Source organism: Apium graveolens, chromosome 11, assembly GCF_009905375.1.
Source record: "Apium graveolens cultivar Ventura chromosome 11, ASM990537v1, whole genome shotgun sequence".
Lineage (NCBI taxonomy): Eukaryota > Viridiplantae > Streptophyta > Magnoliopsida > Apiales > Apiaceae > Apium > Apium graveolens.
This window is the reverse complement of record NC_133657.1, coordinates 198,055,171-198,076,389: the sequence shown is the minus strand read 5'-3', so window position 1 is coordinate 198,076,389 and position 21,219 is coordinate 198,055,171. Positions and strand designations below refer to the sequence as shown.

The 21,219-nt window shown below is 32.6% G+C and overlaps 4 protein-coding genes across 4 annotated transcripts; 2 read left to right on the top strand and 2 right to left on the bottom strand.

Annotated features, from left to right (window-relative positions):
• Positions 1-67: 67 nt before the first annotated feature.
• Positions 68-4,196, bottom strand: LOC141695126 (uncharacterized). Its single transcript, XM_074499383.1, has 2 exons — positions 3,965-4,196; positions 68-468 (listed from the first exon to the last, which is right to left on the bottom strand). The coding sequence occupies exons 1-2, from the start codon at positions 4,085-4,087 to the stop codon at positions 292-294; spliced, it is 300 nt and encodes a 99-aa protein (XP_074355484.1). The 5' UTR covers positions 4,088-4,196; the 3' UTR covers positions 68-291.
• A 3,180-nt stretch (positions 4,197-7,376) lies between these two features.
• LOC141696457 (anthocyanidin 3-O-glucosyltransferase 2-like) lies at positions 7,377-7,874 on the bottom strand. The gene has a single exon (XM_074500597.1). It carries the CDS (start codon positions 7,872-7,874, stop codon positions 7,377-7,379), a length of 498 nt encoding a protein of 165 aa, XP_074356698.1.
• Positions 7,875-16,867: 8,993 nt separating this feature from the next.
• Positions 16,868-17,539, top strand: LOC141696456 (uncharacterized). Its single transcript, XM_074500596.1, has one exon. The coding sequence runs from the start codon at positions 16,868-16,870 to the stop codon at positions 17,537-17,539; it is 672 nt and encodes a 223-aa protein (XP_074356697.1).
• A 366-nt stretch (positions 17,540-17,905) lies between these two features.
• On the top strand, positions 17,906-18,604 carry LOC141696455 (uncharacterized). The gene has a single exon (XM_074500595.1). It carries the CDS (start codon positions 17,906-17,908, stop codon positions 18,602-18,604), a length of 699 nt encoding a protein of 232 aa, XP_074356696.1.
• Positions 18,605-21,219: the final 2,615 nt, after the last annotated feature.

Sequence of the window (21,219 nt, the reverse complement as noted above, 5' to 3'; positions counted from 1 at the left end):
TACATATTCAACGGACGCTAATGCCTACATATTCAACGAACGCTGTCAGGGACTCAAGCGAGCAGAGTAGTATATTAAAGTAACATTATGAAGCTGAAACAGGGTACAAAATACAGCTGATCTTTTCTGATGGTTTTGAATTAGAGTAACATTATGCTGCTGAAACAGAGTACAAAATTCACAAACTTCTAAGTAGTGAGTATCGTTCATAGGCAGACTCCATACATCGTGAACATTCTGCACTTACAAAATGCAACACATGTTTTTGGCAAATAAGATCGTTTAAAAATTCTACTCTGCAGCCTGAGCTTGATTTGTACTCTCACGCACCTCATCTTGATTCGAAGCCTCAACATGATTTGTAGCCTCTACCTCTTTTGTAGCCTCAGCCTGTTTTGTAGCCTCCATTTCCTTCAACTTTTCCAATGCCGATATACGTCCATTCAAGGAGTCATGAAGGCTGTTCATCTGATATAAAGCAAAACACAAGGTTTCAACTTGTCAATTTTAATTTATTATATTAACCTCAAATGGTTCTAAATAATGATTTTCACCAAGAATAATCAGTACTACAGATATTAGATCTTATATTAGGCAGCAGATACATTTCAAAAGTTAAAACACAAAAATAAATACATCTACACTAATATAAAGCTTTTATCCCATGCAATACAGATTACTTATATATTATAATTTAATATTTATATTATAGCTTTGTAACATTAACTGTACTTCTTTTTAATATGTAGCAAAATATATTAAATTGTCAAGCCTAAATCTCTAGACCTCTCTTATTACACGTGTATCAATTTTCCTTCTGCTTATCTTACCAAAACATGTGTAGTTCTCAGGTATCGAACACTCACTTTAACTAAAAAGCATATATTAGGTTATTTTCTGTAGTTGCTTATGTCAAATATTAAAATTGTGAATCCAAATCATTTAATAGTAGTAAATTTAACAGTCCCTATGTCTTTGGCGTACAATCACACCCCAAACTCTCTTACACCTGATATGTATTGAAAATAATGTAACCCACACAAAGAGCGTTTAACTATTAACCCTAGCATCGCAAAATGGCATGAACAATCTAAATTTTGTAAACATATGATAATCGTTCTTTAACAACTCGTAACTACAAGGACATTCTACTGCTGAATTCTGCTAGAGTATGTTAGCTACAATAGTTCCAAATAATACCATAGTAAAACAGAGATCCACACTGTCCAAGACCTATTAGATCCAACTATTAGCCATTCTAAGTGTCGGAATGGGTTTTACCTCTCATGCATATAGGTGTAGGCATTAGACTCCATACATTCACCAAACAAATAAATCAGCAATTGAACTTGTCATGAAAAACGACGTCCACAAGATCCAGGGCAAGCTATTAGTTAGGAACCACCATACCTCATACTCAATGTATACTCCACACGAATGCACAAGTTACCCTGTAAAGCACTTGGCATGCACCCCTAGTGTGACATAAAGGTACATAAGTTAAATCTGACCCATTGGTTTATATTTGAGCTAAATTTTGTGACATCAGTCCCTTTACGCTCCGTTAGGTTGTAAGGAACAGAATAAGGTGGGAATTGGATGACATTTGTACTACTTTATGGACATTTATTAATTAATTCCTAAACTCTATTCCTGCATACTTAAACTAGAGCTCAAATGCTCCCTCCCCCCAAACAATTTACTAATAATTGCTTATTCATTCCTGCTAATCATATCCTTAACAAATTATGTCATATAATGTTATAAATGGTTCTATATGTACTTTGATCTATTTCATTTAATAGGATGTTATGTTCATGAATGTTTTATGTTTTGAATCGGATATTATGTCGATGAATGTTTTATGTTTTGAATGTTGATTATCAACTTTAGTAAAAAGTTGTTTTCCACTTATTATATTCATACTCCTTTCTTTCATCTTTCTCTTTCACCACTAATATCCTCCACTTTTTATTTTTACTTTTATCTTCCATCCTATTCTCTTTAACAAAACAAAACAAAGTGTAATAGTGTCTACATTCTACAACATCCAGAACTGATTTAAGTATTCACAATGTGCTAATTGGTATGAACTATGGTTAACTTGGTTTTCTATGAGATTATGCAGTAATATATTTATGATTTCCTATGTGAATTTCAAAATCGATTGTGGTTCCACAAGATGTAGGTCGTGAATACTCATGAGATAAGAGTAAAGGATTATAAATCTGGTGGAACTTTTCTCTCTTCGCAACTCCTTTATGTTAAAACTTATAACAGAACGCTGCAAACACCGCCATTAGGAACCGCCACATCTCATATTCTTTCCGATTAAAACTTGATACTAATGATTAACTTACTCTGTAAAGCATTTAGGCAAGTAACCCTTATTTAAAATGATGGGATAGCCATCTAAAACCTTAACATGTTAGAGGAAGGCCTTAGATGGATCATTTATTATTCAACACTTCCCCTCAATTGAACGATTCAACGAAATACAGCAGACTGGACCAAACAGAAAAAAACAATTATATTGAACAAATAGGGGAGGATCAACTCATCTAAAACCATGTTAAATAACAACAAAACTAAAACCTAAAGACGTTAGAGACATGCCTTAATAGATCATATATAATTTAATAATATGTGTTGAATTTTTTAATATCAGTTGCTTTACTGTCCGTTAGGTTAAAAGGAGTTAAATGGGATGCAATTTGTACTATTTCGTGGACATTCTATTCATGAACCTCATTCATCCCTCAACTGCATTCCAATACATCTTTAAGCTAGAACTCAGCCCATCCAATTTAAAAATATGCGAGCTTATTCTTTCCATAATACTCATATCCTTTACAAGCTTTATCATAAACTTACACTTACTTTCTTTACACTTCCTTATTCTTTCGCTTTCACCTCTGTATTTCTTTATGTTTTTGTTTTCAAATTCCCACCCCATCCATTCCAAATTTCTTTTTGTTTGCAAATATGCATATATGCATCCTTGGTTCTAAATTTGAAACCAAGGATGCATTTATGCATCTAGCCACATCATCAAACTACTATAAATGAGATGAATGTTGTTGTGATTTAAATGAAACTTAGGGGAAAGTGATAAAATTTAGGTAAATTAGGAAATATTTGGTTTCAAAATGCATCTAGCATTGGAGTTGAAATTTTATTTTAGCATCAAAAGACACTTTTTGGTGCCAAATTATAGCAATAGCTATAGCTATTTTGCATCTTGCATTGGACTTGCTCTCAGAATTCTTTTCCACTTCTCTTTTACTATGCAAGTGACACAAAGAGATACCTCACCAAGAAACTTGAAAGCAAGTATATACTTCTTGAGGTCTTTCGAACTAAGTATCAGTAGAACCTCATTTAAGTAAAACCTGGTCTAAGATCACTTGTAAATAAAACTTTAGTTTCATCATTGATATGCATTCTATTGTCAGCAACATTCTTGCTTCAACTACCTCCTTTGCAAACAAACTAGCTTTGCCTCTAAAAATCTCAACCTAAAAAGTGCAAAAAAACGATCGATCACACAACACTTGGCTTATTTTTTATTTAAAAATCTCTAAACCACTAACTCAGCTTCCTTTATTATCAAACACAAAACTCACCTATTTAGCTAATTTTTACGAAACTTCAATTCCCCACAAATCGTGATTATCCGTCCTCGGGTAAAAACTAAAAACACATTCCACTCTTAGCTAAAACTAGACATTACACCAAATTACAAATCCTAAATAAAAGTTTATTCAGTACAACAATCAAACACATACATGTACAAATCATACTCACATTTCAAATAAAGGGGTCCATCAAAATTTAAAACTAAACCAAATAAATCAATTAATCATCAGCTTATATAATTAATTTTCATTACCCTAATTTCATTTTAGGTCAAATTCAAGAAAATTCAAAATAAATAAATAAAAATAAAAAATAAAAAAAGGACCTTGTGAGAAATGGATTGATGGGCGGCGGTGTAATCATTGTGAAGAGTGTAAAGTCCGGCCATCGACGCCACTGCAGCTCCGGCGAAAAATGATGCCAATCTTACCCTTAGTACGTACCCCATCCTTTTTTTAAATTTTATTCTCGATCTCTTTAGTACAATTTATTTGCTATTATAAATTGAAATTGAGCTGAGAAAATAAGAAAAAAAAAGGAGAATATTTGGGTTGAATTTTATGTGGGCCTTGGGATGATTGTTATCGAGTTGGGCTAGCTTGCAATGGAAAACGGAGATGCTCTGAGTTATAATTATCTTATTTTTATTTTGAATTTTATTTATATTTAATTTTATTATTTTGTGAGTATAATATTATTTATTATTTAATCTTGGTTTGTTTTTTATTTATTTTAAATTATATTGTGATATTAATTTTTTAAAAATAATTTTTATATTTAAAATCTTTAGACTTATAAAATTTTAATTTATTTTCTAATTTTTTAAATGATTTTGATTGTTTAAATAATCATGGATGAGTTTGAATTTGAATAGAAGAGTTTATGAAAAAGCTGAATGTAAGTATTATATATTATAACTGTAATATAATTAGTTTGTAGTTTTGTTGGATACGTGTTTGATTTTCAATTTTTTAAAAGGTGCCAAGAAAAATTTTGAAATGTGATAATCAACCATCAAACGAAATTATGTTTCTTTTAAAATTGAAACCATAAAAGATATAGACATATTATTTAAAATATTTTATCCCGCTCTAATAACTCTTAATATATGAAACTATATACGTATACTAATATAGCACAAATTAATTTTAATATTTAATTTTTACGTATTAAATTAAAATTTTGTGTTTAATTTGAAATCTTGTTAGGATAATATTATTTATGGCATGTTTACTATATATTATAAATTATTTTGTGATGTAAATTTATTTTTAAAAATAATTTTGATATTTGAAATCTCTATAGATAATTTTTTTTTGATTTTTTTTGATTGTTTAAAGAAATTTGAAAAAGATTCATGACTATAAAAGTTTTGCAAGAAGTTAAATGAGGTAGTATGGATTATAACAGTAATATAATTAATAGAGTTTGCAAATATATTGAATACGCACTTCATTAATTTTTAAAATAAAATAAAATAATTTTACGAAATCATTTTTCCCTTATAATAGTATAGTAATGATATATAATTATCATTCCATATCTAAATCTAAGAGTCAAATCAATATACTTACATAAATGAAAAGACGGAGGCTCAGTTGGTAGAGCATTGGGCTTTTAACCTGGGGCATCTTATATAGTATCATCATATTTTTCTAATTTTCTCAATTTTTTTAGTTAATAAATACGAAAAAATGACAAATTATTTTATATTTTTCTAAATTTTCTCTCTACGATTACCTTGTATTATTCTAAAATTTCTCTTAAATTCAACAAAAATTCAATTTACCATTTATGGATTTAGTAATATAGGGAAAGTAAAATTCTATTTTAATATTTTTCTAAACTTCTCTTGAAGTCAAAAAGAATTAATCTGGAACAACAATCAAAAGACAATTATAAAGTCATGTTTATGAATCAATACTTCGAAATACATTAATATTGGATAAAAGTTTATACATATTGAGAATATCTAAGACGTCTCCTTCCATATTTTCATATACATATATTTTTATTTATATGTATATATGTAAGTTTTGTTTACTAGTTAAACTCTTTATTTTATAATTATTTTTTATTGTATGGCGTGCTTGAATTTGTGAATTTACTAATATTTGTGTTTTTTGATTTGTGTTTCAGCTTGCAACGGGTCTATTGTTAGACTTCATTTGAAGATACTTTTGTATCTAATTTAAGATTATTGTTTTGTTTTTTAGGTTTGTTCTAACACTTATTATTTAAAGTGATCATAAACACGAAGGTAAAACGCATGTCAATCAAATTAGTGGATGTCGGGAGTAGGACGCTACGCTAAAATCCGAGTTTTATAAGGCGTTGTGAAGCAGGATTTACTAAATATTGAGTTAGAATCAAGTATTCTGATGGCAAGAAAATCGTAAACGAGTTCAGAAAAATTTATGGTTCTTTTTCTAAGTCTTCATTCTTTTCCTGTGCTAAGTCTAGACTAACAAACATTTTTTGAAAATGATTTTCTCGCTTAAATTAATCTTTAAAAAATAGACTTAATTGCACGAAAATTGCCTCAGTTATAATTTTTTTGCACAAAACTGTCTGAGTTTTAATAATAGGCACCCTATGACTCTTCTTTAATTTTTTTCACACGAGATTGCATTCCGTCAACTACATTTAACGGACGTTATATATTCTAATTTTTTAAATTAAGCAGAGGGCTAAATTGGTAAAATGATATTATTTATACACAACCCCTGTATATATATATATATATATATATGCATACTTGAGAACATCAGAGAAAATTAAGCATGGTTAGTGAATCCAAAGCAAGTTCTAAATTGAAACTGAGTCACTTAGCAAGTAGTCTCGGGGATCTTATTCCGGGGATTCCTTAGAAATCCCTACAAGTAGTCCCGAGGACAAAAACCCTAATCTGAGTTGAACATGTGATGAACAGCTGACATTCGTAGGTGATGGTTATGAGTGCTAACAATTGCATTGTACAAATCAAGAAAAAAAATAGAGATAGAAATGAAGAAGTGCATGTAAGTACATGTGCTACGCGGTATCCGTTTTTAGGGGTACTCCACAGTTAAGAGGAGGCAACAAAGAGAACTGGCGAAGGAAGTATTTTAATTTGAAGGCAACAATTTGACAATCAACAATGGAGAATGATATTTTGGCGCATCCAGCTGAAGGGTTCAATACGTTAGCCACGGCTTGCGGATGATTTTTCTATAATTTCCTCAGTTTTTCAAGTAACACTGTTCTCTTTAGTTGCTGATGGGATTTTCTATGTAAATAAATATATAAGACATGTTCATGTACATTATTGTAATATAACAATGTGGATGTTTTTTTGAAGTGTATAGAAGGAAGGGAAATAGACCCAAAATGCATGTTCTTTTGTTATGTACCAGATGAAACTAATGGACTTGTATAAGTAACCAAGTAGGCATATTTTATTGATGGTGTAATTCACTCCTTGATCAAGTTTGCGAGTCGGGGACTTCACTAATTTATGAATATATCAAGAGTTTAGTAGTTAATAATGCTATTTTTTTCATCGATTACAATGGTTCTAACATGGAAGAAGGGATTACAAAGAGTCCAGTGCCTGCAATTTTTCCCTGCAAGAAAGAACTAATGAACACCGTACAAGTGAGTATTCGAGTGCTACATTTTACCTGAAATTCTGTTGGGGGCTTGATTAATACTTATAGTTGAGAGTTCTGTATTCTATATGCTCCAATGAGTATTATTCATTCGATTAAGAGCTCTTTCGCGGATGTTATCCGTGACATCCAGGATAAACTGTCCAAGTGAAGTGTAAGATGAGCCCCCAATGCAGTGGCTTTTCTACATGTGTCTCTCAATACTTTCATTTTCTTTCTCATTTCACTTCCTCCATCCATCAGACATCTTAGAACCCTTTCTATCTCTTCTGTAGTGACTACTTCTGTTGATTCGGTGTTAGCAACGCTGTCTTTTCGGTAATCCATTTTGATCTCTGCTGCAATCCCCAACTCCACCACCAACTGAAATGCGTTGGTTTGCTGCTCAGCATACATAGGGCAAGTGGCTATTGGCACACCGCACCATATAATCTCTAGGATAGAGTTCCATCCACAGTGAGAAACAAATTCTCCCACACATGGATGGGAAATGATACTTACCAGCGGCGCCAATCCAATAACTTTTCCTTTTCCTAATGTCCTTTCCAAGAATCCTTCGGGCAATACCTCAGTTGTAATCCTCATAATCTTTTCCACTTGTTTACCCAGTGTATAGATGTATATCCATGATATCTCAAATTGTACACAAGAGGTTCAATAATTGTACACAACAGGGTGCTTGTGCTTGAGATGGGTCATAATTTAACCAAGATCAGGGACTGTGAAATGTCCATCATCGTCATCATCTTGAAATTCAAGTCTAGGCTTCTTGGAAGATGGCATGTAGTACTTGGTTGGCCAGTATGAGTTGCTATTGCTCAACTGATATGATGGAAGTTGAGGAACTTCAGCTACTGCTGAGGCTTTCTGAGCAACTTGTTCACCAAAAGCACCAAAACCCGTGAACCAGTCCATCTCTCCAAAATTTAGTTGCTCTTTCTGCAAAGTTTGTGAAACGAAATGAGAATTCTGTTTGTTTTGCTAAAACAAGTGCACCGGGGGCAAATATGTTATAGAATACAAGACTCTGGATTTGTAAACACTTAAGAAAACATCATATGTTTACCTTGTCAGAGGAATCAAAATCTGAGAAATGTAGCAAGTCATCAAACTCCCATGTTGGTGATGTGATACCGGAAGATTATTGTGCAAGTGTTTTGGTTTCAATTTGCTGTGCTTTCTTACTCGGATTCCTGTTGCTACAAATCTCTGGTGATTTCAGGGATACACTGTATATGAGGATAATAGCAGTTAAAAATAGGCATTTACTAATTTTACCCTTCTTATTTAACGTTTAGATGAAACTGATGGAAGTCAATTGCGTGTTAAAAAAAATAAAGAAAGTCATGCGGGTGCCTATTATTAAAACTCAACAAGTTTTGTGCAAAAAATTTATAACCGAGGCCATTTTCATGCAATTAAGTCTAAATTAATATTGAAATTAAATTTTACTATACGATAAAATTAATTATTAATTTATATATTATATAATTTTAAGATTTATGATATTAGATTTGTGAATAAAAAGAACGATTTATGGAGAGTAAACATGTTAAATTAGATGGCGTTTTTTTAGAATTTTATATTTATTCAGAATTTTAGAATGAGCAAAACGAAATTTCAAATTCAAAAAAAGTTCATAATATTATTTTAGATATAAGGTATAATTTAGAAAAAAAGTTATTTAAATTTTAACTGGAACAATTTATTTACTATTATAAAGTGAATAAACAGCTGAAAAATTTAAAAAAAAAAAGAAAAAAGAAAATATCTGGGTTGAATTGCTTGTGGGCCTCGGGAGAATCTTTATCAAGCTTGGTTGGCAGCATCTTATTTTGTCACAAATGGGCCAAAAACCCATTTTAAGCTTCCGGAGATTGTATGAAGATACATTCCTCTACAAAGCTTAAGCTATTTTCCTTCACTTTCGAAATTTATATTTGAAAATTCCTATTTTAATAATTTTATTTTTATACTAAAGTGTTATATTATAATATTAAATTTTTTTATTTTTTTAGACAAATTATAATTTATAAGTTATAATTTATCAAATACATCACAAACTTATAGGTAAATTATAAATCAAATTAATTATCCAAATAACTATATAATTTATAATATATAATGTTTATATATATATTTTTCAACTTTAAGTTATAAATTATATTTTTATAAATTTAATTATAAGATTCCAAATCTAAGAGCACGAGAATAATGTGTTTCTTATTTAAATTTTCAGAAGACTAGGTAAATGTAATAATTGTATCTGTGTAAATGAATGAGTAATTTTTTTGAGTAAAATGATTACTCCCTCCCTCACTCCCTCCCTCCCCTCAATTCTTTACATTGGTGACGAATTCTCGGCACGCATTTTAATAGTCTAGTTGTATATTCTTTTTAAAAAATTTTGTTTTCTTCTAAATACAAATATAATGTTCAAATTTTATAAAAAAGAAATTTTAAAAATAAATTACGGAAATATACTTTATAGTTGCCTTAAAATGCGTGTCAAGTATGTGAAAAAAACTGTAAAAAAAACAGGGGGACGAAGGGAGTACTTGTTTGGATGAAGTTTTTTGCTAATATATAATTTACAAATATTAAAAAATAATGAAAGTATAAATTGTACATGCGATGATTATTTTCACTTTTATAAAAAAAAATATAAACATTGAAATTCTAAACCATTTTTTTACTTTTAAAAAAGGGTTTACAAATTAAACAAATACAGAAAGTTTAAACTAATATTGAGTTTGCATAAAAAAACAACCCTCTAGCCCCAAATAGGCTCTAAACACTCCTTTATAATGCTCCAATTAAACTCAATCACACCTACTTTACCTATATTACTTGTTCGACATCTCTTTATCCAATATGTTTAGCTAATGTTACTTGTTGATTTTAGTGGATCAGTACACCAGAAAATAATCCGTAATGATCTGTGAACATGATTTTGTTGACATTTATTGATCTCCCAAACAAATTAACAAGCGTTTTGCAATTTGAACATATTAGCAAAATTATTTTAAAAACAGAATAAGAGTATCTTCAATGATTATTATCAGTTAGATATGATATTTCAGTGTATTATAGCTAATATGTAAAATATTGATTATTTCAACGGATGTTGCTGGTAGATATAATTTTTGATGATAATAAAAAGGCACGTTACATGTTGTGCAAGACATGCCTGTACTATAATAAAGACTAAGTCAAACTGACAGCCCTAAGATTCAGTTGTATTAGTAATTAAATTTGTATTATGTATTGTATTACTTGAGTTTGTAAAATGGTTAAAATATCAGATTGAAATTATTTTTTGTAAACAGTTCAAGCCTAATGAATAAACCCTGGAAGAAGATCAAGACAAATCATGTCTCAGTGAAATGATACAGAAGTTTGGAGTTGAATAAATCTATTTTATGGAAAATATTCTAAGTCAAGATATCGACAAGTCACATATCAAGTCATATAGAGAAGTCATTCGAGAATTTCAGAATGACTTACCGAGAAGTCCAAATTGGCTTATAGAAAAGTCATAGATATTGACAAGTCAAATGAAGATATGAAAATTGAAGATATCGACAAGTCAATTTCTCATTAAAGATCTCAGAGATATCTACAAGTCAAAATATATATAGAGGTCTCTGAGATATCGACAAGTCATTTTGCATATAGAGAACTCAGAGATATCGACAAGTCAAAATGAATATATGAAGATTGGAGATATCGACAAGTCAATCTTCTCACTAGAGATCTCAGAGATATCGACAAGTCAAAATACTTATAGAGATCTCAGAGATATCGACGAGTCATTTCTACATGCAGAGTTTTGGAGACCTCGGAAAGCCAAATTCACTTATAGAGAACTTAGAGACCTCGACAAGTCAAAGACACTTATAGAGAACTAAGAGATTTCGATAAGCCATTATACCTATCGAGATGTCACAACTCTATAGATCAAACTGGAGATCTCGATATGCTTTTCAAGTACAGAATGCAGACAAGTTAAATATTTAAGATTATCAATCAACAAACGATCTAATCACTTAGATTGAAAAGTCTACAAAAGCAGTTTGGAGAGTGCAAGATTAAAGGCCAAGATTAACTGACAAAGGAAAGTCACAGACCTACACGATTTGCAAAGATACACTAAGCCAGAAATGGAAAGTTTTAGAGATAACTTAAAGTAGGGTTTAGTACATCTTATTGCATGTTGTGTAAACCTGTGTTTACTAATCTATAAAGTAAACACTGGTCCTTTATTTTAGAAGTAACAAACATATCTAGTTTTTTTTGTAACCCTCTCAAGGAAGAAGCTGATTTCTCTACTTACAAAGAACCCAGGATTTGTAGCAAAATACTAGCTTGATTTTAATACAAAATTAAGTGAGTTTTGAAATATTGTGTGCACTGTTTTATTCCAGCTAACATAATATTACTGCATTTCTAATTTGCTTTGTTAACCAAGTAATAAACGTTTAAAAAGCCTAAAAAATATCCAAAACACATTCACCCCCCTCTATGTTGTATTCATTACCTAACAAGTGGTATCAGAGAAAAATCTGAAAGCAAACAGATTAAAGATCTTGGAAGAATGAATACACTGAAGATTAGAAGTATCAAGATACCAGCCTTTGATAAGACTAACTACACATTATGGAAAAAGAAAATGATGTTGTTTCTAAGGATGACCAATCCCTTGTACATCCAGATTCTAAAGAATAGACCTTTCACTCCTATGGAAAGGATTGAAGTATCTACAGATGGAGACATGGTCATCCCAGCTCATTATGGTCCTAAAGATCCTTCTAAATACACAGAAACTGAGAAAGAAAAGGTCTCTCTTGATAGTGGTCTGCAATTAATTCTGATATAGTCACTTGACAATGTCATGTACAACAATATTGTTAACTGTGACACGGCTAAACAAATCTAGGAGAAAATATAAATTTTGTGTGAAGGTACAGAGGAAGTTAGATCCATCCAAAGGAGAATACCGATGTCTCAGTATGAGGGTTTTATGGCTAAACCAAATGAAAGTATAACTGATGTTTTTGAAAGATTCAATAAGCTGATTAATGACTTGCAACTTCAAGACAAATACTACGAAGCTGAGGATGTTAACTTGAAGTTTTTGCTCACCCTTCCTGACCATCTAGAACAGAAGATTTCAGGTATATGAGAAGGGAGAGACTTGAGAAAAATGACACCGAAGGTTTTATATGGTATTCAAAAAACCTATGAACTGGAAATGATCCAAAGAAAATTTTCAAGAGCTGGTCAAGGGCACATTGTTGATGGATCAAGTGCACTAGTTGTCAATGACAACTAGTCATCTGATGATGAACTAGAAATCGAGACTCTGGTTGTTTCAAGTAATGAGCAAAAGAATAAGGAACCACAGAAGCAAGTTATTCTTAAACTTGAAGAGGATGTATTCTATAACTTGGATGAATTGGATGAGGTAGATCAGTCCATGGCTTACTTAACAAGGAAATTCTCTAACATTAGATTAAAGAAGCCAAAGTTCTTCAAAAACAAGGGACAGACATCCAACAAGGACAGCAGTTGGAAGGCAAAAGTACAGTACAACTCTGGCAACAAAAATGGCTACAAAATAGGATCTATTGACAGGTCAAAGATCAGGTGATTCAATTGTGATGAATTGGGCCATTTTTCTACAGAATGCAGGAAGCCTAAGAAGGTGAAAAAGTACAAGGCTTATCTTGAATTGGAGGCAAAGTATGAGTCTCTTCTAAGAAAGTAACAGGGTAAAGTTTATATTGCAGAAGGAGAGAGTTGGGATGATTCAGATAATGATGATGAGGAAGTAGGAAACTATGCACTCATGGACTTGGAGCAAGGAAAGTCATCCTCATAAAAAACACAGGTACCAACTCTTACCACTATTGATTTAAATGAAAGTCAATATAAGGAGACTGTTGAAAAGATGAGTATAGAAATGTTCCACATCCATACTAGCTACTGAGGAGGTCAGTAGGTTATCAAAAGCTAATGAGAAGTTTGGGAGTGAGAAACAAAAATTTGAGCTACTGCTTGTGGAGCTTGAGACAGTCAAGCAAGAGAATGAATATCTAAAGAATAAGCTGAAGTGTGCTAGTGAAATAGAAGCTAGAAAAGATAGAGAAAAATGAGGTGATACTGAAATCATTCAGGAATGCATCTAATCTAGTTGGTCAATACCATGAGAAGAACAAGCCATGTGCAAACATAGCTATTGGCTTGGATTATGATGCATTGAAGAGCAACAAAAAGGTTGAAGGTGATAGAGGCAAAATAATTATAGATGAAGATGTCCCAGTTATGCTGAGGAAAGTGGATGCACCTCTGTTCAAGGCATGTGAAACAAATTTTAGTGAAGTTGAGTTGGTGATAAATCAAGATCTTGTTGATGAGAATAATGAGAAGAAATGCACAAAAATAACTCCAATCCTAAAGCTGAGAAGAGGCCCACAGTGAATCAAAATCCCAAGAAACCAATCAAGGAAGTTAAGACTGAGAATGCAGGAAAGAAGAAAAAAAACAGAATTGGGAAGGTTTGAATAAACAAGAGCAATAACTTTGCATTTGTTGCAAATGCTCCCAGGAAACAGTGTTAAAAGTGTAGCTCTGTTAATCATCTAACTCACCTTTTCAAAAAGGTTGTTATCAAGCTAAGAGTGGGAGCATGAAAGTATAATGAAGCAAAGGTTGATGATCCCTACTCATTCTGTGACAAGTTTGATTGTATACCTTGCAACATGAAAGTAATGACAAGTTACCACAAGCTGAGAGTAGATCTTAAGGAAGTCAATATTGAGTCCTCAATTAAAAAGGAAAATGCACATCAATCAATGAATTCTATTCTTTCTGGATCATCAAATTCTACTTCTACCAAATCTGTTAACAAGAAGAAAGTACCCAACACTGCTCGCATTGCTAAACACACTTAATCCTCATTGTGTGCAGGGCAAAGTGAAGAAGGTCATATTGATCATATACTGTAATATCCCGACGAAATTATAATTAAGTAAAATAAATTTATGTGCTTATATTATTTTTACAAGTATCATGCATATTATAAAAACATTTGATTAAATTTTAAATTTTGTCTTGTGTATTGTTGGTTTGCTCGAATATGTCGAGGTCCCATAAAAAAAATATTAAAAGGGATACAGACCGAAGTGATAAGACGAGGAAGAGGAATGACGGAAAGAGGAAAGGATGATAAGAGATAAGCGCTGAATAGGAATAGAAAGATGAAAATTTTAACTAAAGCACGCAAGCTAAAATAAATTAGCCCGCATCTTTTACTAGACAAAGCCTAGTAGGAAGGAACATTGCACTTGAAAGTGAAAATGTTTCCTTGGAAATAAAATTAGTAGTAGAGCTCTTTTTATAGAGCAAGTATCTTGGTTAGTTCCACACCTTCTCGATGTGGGACTAAGTGGATGTAGACTAAAAGCTATAATAGCTTTCAAGTCTAGTATAATTTTTAAGTTTGTTGCAAGTCCCATTATATAGAGTTGAGAGAAGATCTCTTGCAAAACATTCCCGATTGGGACAAAGAGAATTATTCAAAAGCAAAGCTACAAGTCATAGTTGGTTTATTTTGAAGTGTTGGCTTCATAACCTTGGGTTTTATAAAGGAAGATATGTTACATCTTTTATATCTCATCGATGTGGGACTTGGTAAAGCCTAGTTAAACCTTAAAACTCTAATTTTTACTTGATTATGAGAAATTTATCTATTTCCCTTTATATTAAAACTTTAAAACCAAATTTAATTGGCTATATTGAAGCCAACAGAAAGTTTTAAGTTTTCTAAATAGAAACTAAAGCTAAGTTGGGTTTATATAGGCATTGGAGGAAGGTTGATCTCATTCTCTAATCAATGTAGGATATATGCATCTTAGGTAATAAAAAGGAGATCTCACAACCCACATCGGCAAGAGAAGAGAAAAAGACTGAGAATATATAGAAGAACTTGACCTTAAAATTTTAATAAGTAGAAGTAAGATTGATGAAGCTAATGGTGTGAGTTTTAAAAGGGTGCTTATATGTTCTAGATATTATGTTCCTTGCTTAACTTTTATTTTTTTCCCTACCTATCTTTTTACCACATTGAAAACGAGAAGTGAAGTATATTAGAATATATAGAAAGGTACCATTATATGTAATTGTGAAAAAGGAATAAATAGAGGAAGTCATGTGATAGTTTTTTTTATCAAAACACGAGTGTTAGGTTGAATTTCTTAAAATATATTTTTCCAACTTCCCTACTATTGTACCACATCAAGGATGTAGGAAAAATGAATCCTTAATTTCCTTATTTAATTTTGTATAGTTTCCTTAAATAGAACTATCCGCTTCGGTTGTTTCAACCAAGGAATTCGGTTAGTTTTTCTTAATCGCCAACTTAATTTATTTATCTTATTTGGTAATTTGGTAATTATTAGTTCAGTTAGAAAATAAATAGGTTATATTAATAATAAAATTTATGTGCATTTTTGAATTATGTATTTAGGAAGAAAGATCGACATTAAAATCAATTCGAAGTTCGGGATTCATAGAGAATAAATTAAGCGGTGCATTGTAAGTATATTCTGTACTGATTCACTGTTGATGTTTTAAATGATGATTTGAGTTTGACTAATGCTTCACTGATGAAAAATGAGTATTATTGCATTGATATTGTTGAACTGATGATGATACTTCCTAATCGGAAGTAAAGCTAAACCGATTATTTAGCTGGCCGGGATCCCAACTTGATGAATTGATGAACCTGTCATGCTTGAATACTCAGTTTTAATCTTGTGAGATCTATATGATGAATTTTTATTGATTGTAATATCTTTCATGTCTCTTTATTCGAATATTTGTTTGATGAACTTTGATTTCTCAGATGAACCTCAGTTGAATTCTACTATATATGCTTACTGAGCTTTCTGAGCTCACTCGTTTATGTCACTAACTTTTACAGGAAAGAACTTTGGAGAAGGATGTTTAGGAAAGGATAAGTATGTGATGAAGTAAGGCTTAGTAGACGATGAATGCGTGTAGTATATTAATGAAAAATGCTTATGTAATAGACTTTTGGTTGTATCGTGAACTTTGGTTGTAATACTTGGAATACTATACGAATTATATATTGTTATTTAAGTTTAAGGTTGTGTAAGCATATATTGAGTTGATTGGTTTGTTTTGGCGTTCCCGGGTTCGGGTTTCTGAGGTCATCCCGGGGTCCGTGGCGTCACAGGTGGCATTAAAGCTAAGGTTTAGAAATAGGATGAATATAGGATTTCGAATCGTGGGTAGTCCAATTGTAGGCCTAACGTACATTTAGAAAATGTGTAATCGTATTTCTTGAACATGGTCAATATAATGTGTATGATGTGTTTAGTACTCGATCGATCATTATTATGACGTATATCATGATGTGTGCGGCACATATTTCGAATGAAGTAGGATTAATATTATATGTTGAATTGTAGGAGAAGATGACTGATGGAAATTCTGATGGGACTGGATCCAGTGTACAAATTAGCCCTGAGATATTGTTGATTTTGGGATAAATGAAGAATATGTTTAAGAGCTTAATGGAGGGGCGAACAACTGTGAATACTCCCGAAATAAATGGGGAACGTGCTGAAAATATGGAAAAAGAAGGCGAGAATAAGCGATGGTGTACATACAAGGGTTTTAAGGATGCAGATCCCCCGATTTTTAAAGAAGAATTGGATCCACATGTTGCGAATATATGGATTAAAGAAATGGAGAAAGTGATGGAGATATCGGAATGTTCAGAGGAACAAAAGGTAAAATTTGTAACACACTCATTAAGAGGAGAAGCTGTATTTGGGTGGGATACGGTTAAACAGACTGAGGATTGTTCTAAAATGGCTTGGACAAGGTTTAAGGAATTGTTCTTTGATAAATATTTTCCTACCTGTATAAAGAATGAGATGGAGATGAAGTTTCTAGGACTAAAGCAAGAAGGAATGTTCGTGTCAGAGTATCTCTCAAGATTCTTGGAACTTTCTAGGTTTGCTCCTCATCAGGTTGATACTGAAGCCAGAAAATGTCAGAGATTTCAAGAAGGGCTGAAACCCCAAATTAGAGAGAAGGTGTCCTTGTTGGACTTGGAACAATTTGATAAGTTGGTTGGGAAGGAGAGGATTGCAGAAAGGGACTATGAAGCTCGCACTCAATTCTTTAACAATAAGAAACGAGGAAGAGAGACATAATTGAGTGTTAACTCAGGATTTAAGAAGGACAACAAGAAATGACATATAAGGAAGAAGGAGAGTTTTCGGGGAAGTGATAAGAGGATCATCGCATCTGAGTGTAAGAAATATGGACTGAAACATGGTGGTGATATTTGTTATCGAGCTGATGGGCTGTGTTACAATTGTGGAGAAAAGGGACATATAGCTTCTCAATGTCCCAAGCCTAAAGTAATTTCTTGATACAGTTGCGGACAACCAGGTCATTTATCAAGGGACTGCCCACAAAAAAGAGTCAGGAAAGAAGTAGAAACTAAAGGAAATAGGACTTTTACATCAAGACCTTTTCAACAATCAACACCTAGGGCAGTGGCACGAACCTACGCAATGACAACTCAGAATGCCGAAAAATCTCATGATGTTATGTCAGGTACGCTTCAACTTTGTGCTCAAGATGTTCATGTGTTGCTTGATTCGGGGTCAACCCATTCTTTTATGGATATAAAATATATGGATAAGTTAAATGTACATGTGCAAAGTCTAGATAATGGATTTCTGGTAAAACTTCCAAATGGTAGAAATTTGTTCTTAGATAAAATTTATCGAGATTGTCCCTTAATGATTGGTGAACAAACCTTCTTAGTGGATTTATTACCGTTAGAACTGAGGGACTTTGGAGTGATTCTGGGAATGGATTGGTTGTCGAAGCATAGGGCGAATCTAAATTGTTATAAGAAGCGAATATGTTTAACCGGCTCGAACAAAAAGAAAGTATATTCCAAGGGAGATAGTGTAGAAAACCCCAGTGTTATAATATCAGTTTTAAAGGCTTGTAAGATGTTAAGAAAAGGTTGTGAAGGTTTTCTAGCATATGTTGTTGGGAATGAAGGAATTAAAAATAAAGTTGAGGATACACCTATAGTTAGAGAGTTTTTAGATGTCTTTCCCGAAAAGTTACCAAATTTGCCCCTTGAAAGAGAAGTTGAGTTTGGGATTGAATTGATCCCGGATGCCCAACCAGTATCGAAAGCACCATATAGAATGGCACCGACAGAATTAGCGGAACTTAAGGTACAATTACAATAGTTGTTGGATAAAAAGTTTATTAGACCGAGTGTTTCTTCTTGGGGAGCACCAGTGTTGTTTGTGAAAAAGAAGGATGGTTCTCTAAGATTATGTATTGATTATAGAGAGCTAAATAAGTTGACAGTAAAGAATAAATATCCTTTACCATGAATAGAAGATCTTTTTGATCAATTGCAAGGAGCCACTTACTTTTCGAAAATTGATTTGCGCTCAGGTTATCATCAGTTGAGAGTAAAGAAAGAAAGCATTCCATTGACGACATTTAGGACTTGATACGGTTATTATGAATTTGTATTGATTCCATTTGGGGTGACAAATGCACCGGAAGTATTTATGGATTTGATGAATCGAGTATTTAGGAATTATCTGGATAAGTTTGTAATTGTGTTTATCGATGATATTCTTATTTACTCGAGAACTGAGAAAGAACATGAAGAACATTTGAGGATGGTGTTACAAACTTTGAGAAAAGAACAGTTGTATGCTAAGTTTTCAAAGTGTGAGTTTTGGTTAAGAAGAGTAAGTTTTCTTGGACATGTAGTTTCGGAAGAAGGAATTTCAGTTGATCCTTCAAAAATTGAAGTAATTATGAATTGGGAGAGACCAAAGACTGTGACAGAAATTCGAAGTTTCTTAGGGTTGGCCGGATATTATAGAATGTTTGTTCAAAATTTCTCTAAGATAGCGGGACCATTAACGAATCTTACAAGGAAGGATGTTAAGTTTGTTTGGTCGGAAGAATGTGAGCAAAGTTTTGATGAGTTAAAGAAAGGACTAACATCTGCCCCGGTACTTGGATTATCAGATGGAACTGAAGACTTTGTGATTTATAGTGATGCATCAAGAAAAGGTTTGGGGTGTGTGCTAATGCAACGCGGTAAGGTAATTGATTATGCATCTCGACAATTAAGAAACCATGAGAAGAACTACCCCACCCACGATCTGGAATTGGCTGCAGTAGTTTTCACTCTTAAGATTTGGAGACATTACTTGTATGGGGAAAAGTGCAAAATTTATACTGACCATCAGAGCTTAAAGTATATTTTTCTCACAGAAGGATTTAAATATGAGACAGAGAAGATGGTTGGAGTTATTGAAAGATTATGATTGTGAAATTTTATATCACCCCGGTAAGGCAAATGTTGTGGAAATGCATTAAGTAGGAAACAAGTAGGGAATTGTTCGAGTATTGAAGTGGAATCCATAAATCATAAGGAATTGGAAACATTTAGGATTGAATTTGTTAAGAAAGGAGAGGAAGAGAGTTTAGTGTATCAAATCAAGGTTAGACCCATCTTGTTAGAAAAGATAAAGGAAAGTCAGAGACAAGATGAACGCTTAAAGGAGATTTGGAATAATTCAAATTCAAAATTAGGTAAAAAGGATTTTAGGAAAGGTAATGATGAAATCGTTAGGTTTCGGGATCGAATATGTGTGCCGTCTGTCGTAGAAATTAAGAAAGAAATTTTGTCTAACACTCATTCATCACCTTTTTTGGTACATCCTGGATCTACGAAGATGTATAAGGACTTGAAAGAACATTTTTGGTGGCCTAAGATGAAGAGAGAAATTATGGAGTATGTAGAAAGGTGTTTAATTTGTCAACAAGTAAAAGCAGAACATAAAAGGCCTGGGGGATTATTACAGTCTTTACCTGTCCCTGAGTGGAAATGGGAGCACATAACGATGGATTTTGTACTTAGTTTGCCAAAGTCACAAAATGGAAATGATGTCATATGGGTTATTGTGGATAGACTGACGAAGAGTGCATATTTTCTGGCAATTTCAGAATCATCACCATTAGAGAAATTAGCAAAATTATATATGCGGGAAATAGTTAGGTTGCATGGAGTACCTGTTTCAATTATTTCTGACAGAGATCCTAGATTTACGTCTAGGTTTTGGAATAGTTTTCAAGAAGAGATGGGTACTAAGTTAAGTATGAGCACGGCGTTTCATCCTCAGACTGATGGGAAATCAGAACGCACAATTCAAGTTTTGGAAGACATGTTAAGAGCTTGTGTATTGGACTTTAAAGGAAGTTGGGAATAACATTTACCTTTAGTAGAATTTGCGTACAACAATAGTTTTCAAGCAACAATTGGAACGGCTCCATACGAGGCTCTTTATGGACGTCAATATAGAATGCCGTTATGTTGGGATGAAGTGGGAAAAAGAAAATTTTTAGGGCCTGAGTTAATTCGTGTAACGACCGAGAAAGTCAAGTTGATTCAACAAAGAATTTTAACGGCTCAAAGCAGACAAAAGAGTTATGCAGACAAGGATCGTCGAGAGGTGATGTTTAAGGAAGGAGACTTTGTATTTCTTAAGATTTCTCCCTGGAAGGGCATTATGAGATTCAGGAAGAAAGGAAAGTTAAGTCCACGTTATATTGGACCATTTGATATTCTTAGACGGGTTAGAGAAGTAACATACGAGTTAGCATTACCACTGACTTTAGGGCATATTCATAATGTTTTTCATGTATCATATATGAGAAAGTATATTCCAGATCCATCGCATATTATAGATTATGAACCGATAGAAATTCGAGAAAATATGCAGTATGAAGAATTTCCTGTTGAGATAATAGATCGTCGAGAACAGAAATTAAG

What these genes read in the sequence shown, in the direction of transcription:
- LOC141696455 (XM_074500595.1), top strand. Translation starts at nt 17,906, where the DNA reads ATGACAACTCAGAATGCCGAAAAATCTCATGATGTTATGTCAGGTACG.
- LOC141696456 (XM_074500596.1), top strand. Translation starts at nt 16,868, where the DNA reads ATGAAGAATATGTTTAAGAGCTTAATGGAGGGGCGAACAACTGTGAAT.
- LOC141696457 (XM_074500597.1), bottom strand. Translation starts at nt 7,874, where the DNA reads ATGAGGATTACAACTGAGGTATTGCCCGAAGGATTCTTGGAAAGGACA.
- LOC141695126 (XM_074499383.1), bottom strand. Translation starts at nt 4,087, where the DNA reads ATGGGGTACGTACTAAGGGTAAGATTGGCATCATTTTTCGCCGGAGCT. An exon ending in ATCAATCCATTTCTCACAAG is followed by an intron (nt 469 to 3,964) that starts GTCCTTTTTTTA and finishes GCTTTATATCAG; the next exon opens with ATGAACAGCCTTCATGACTC.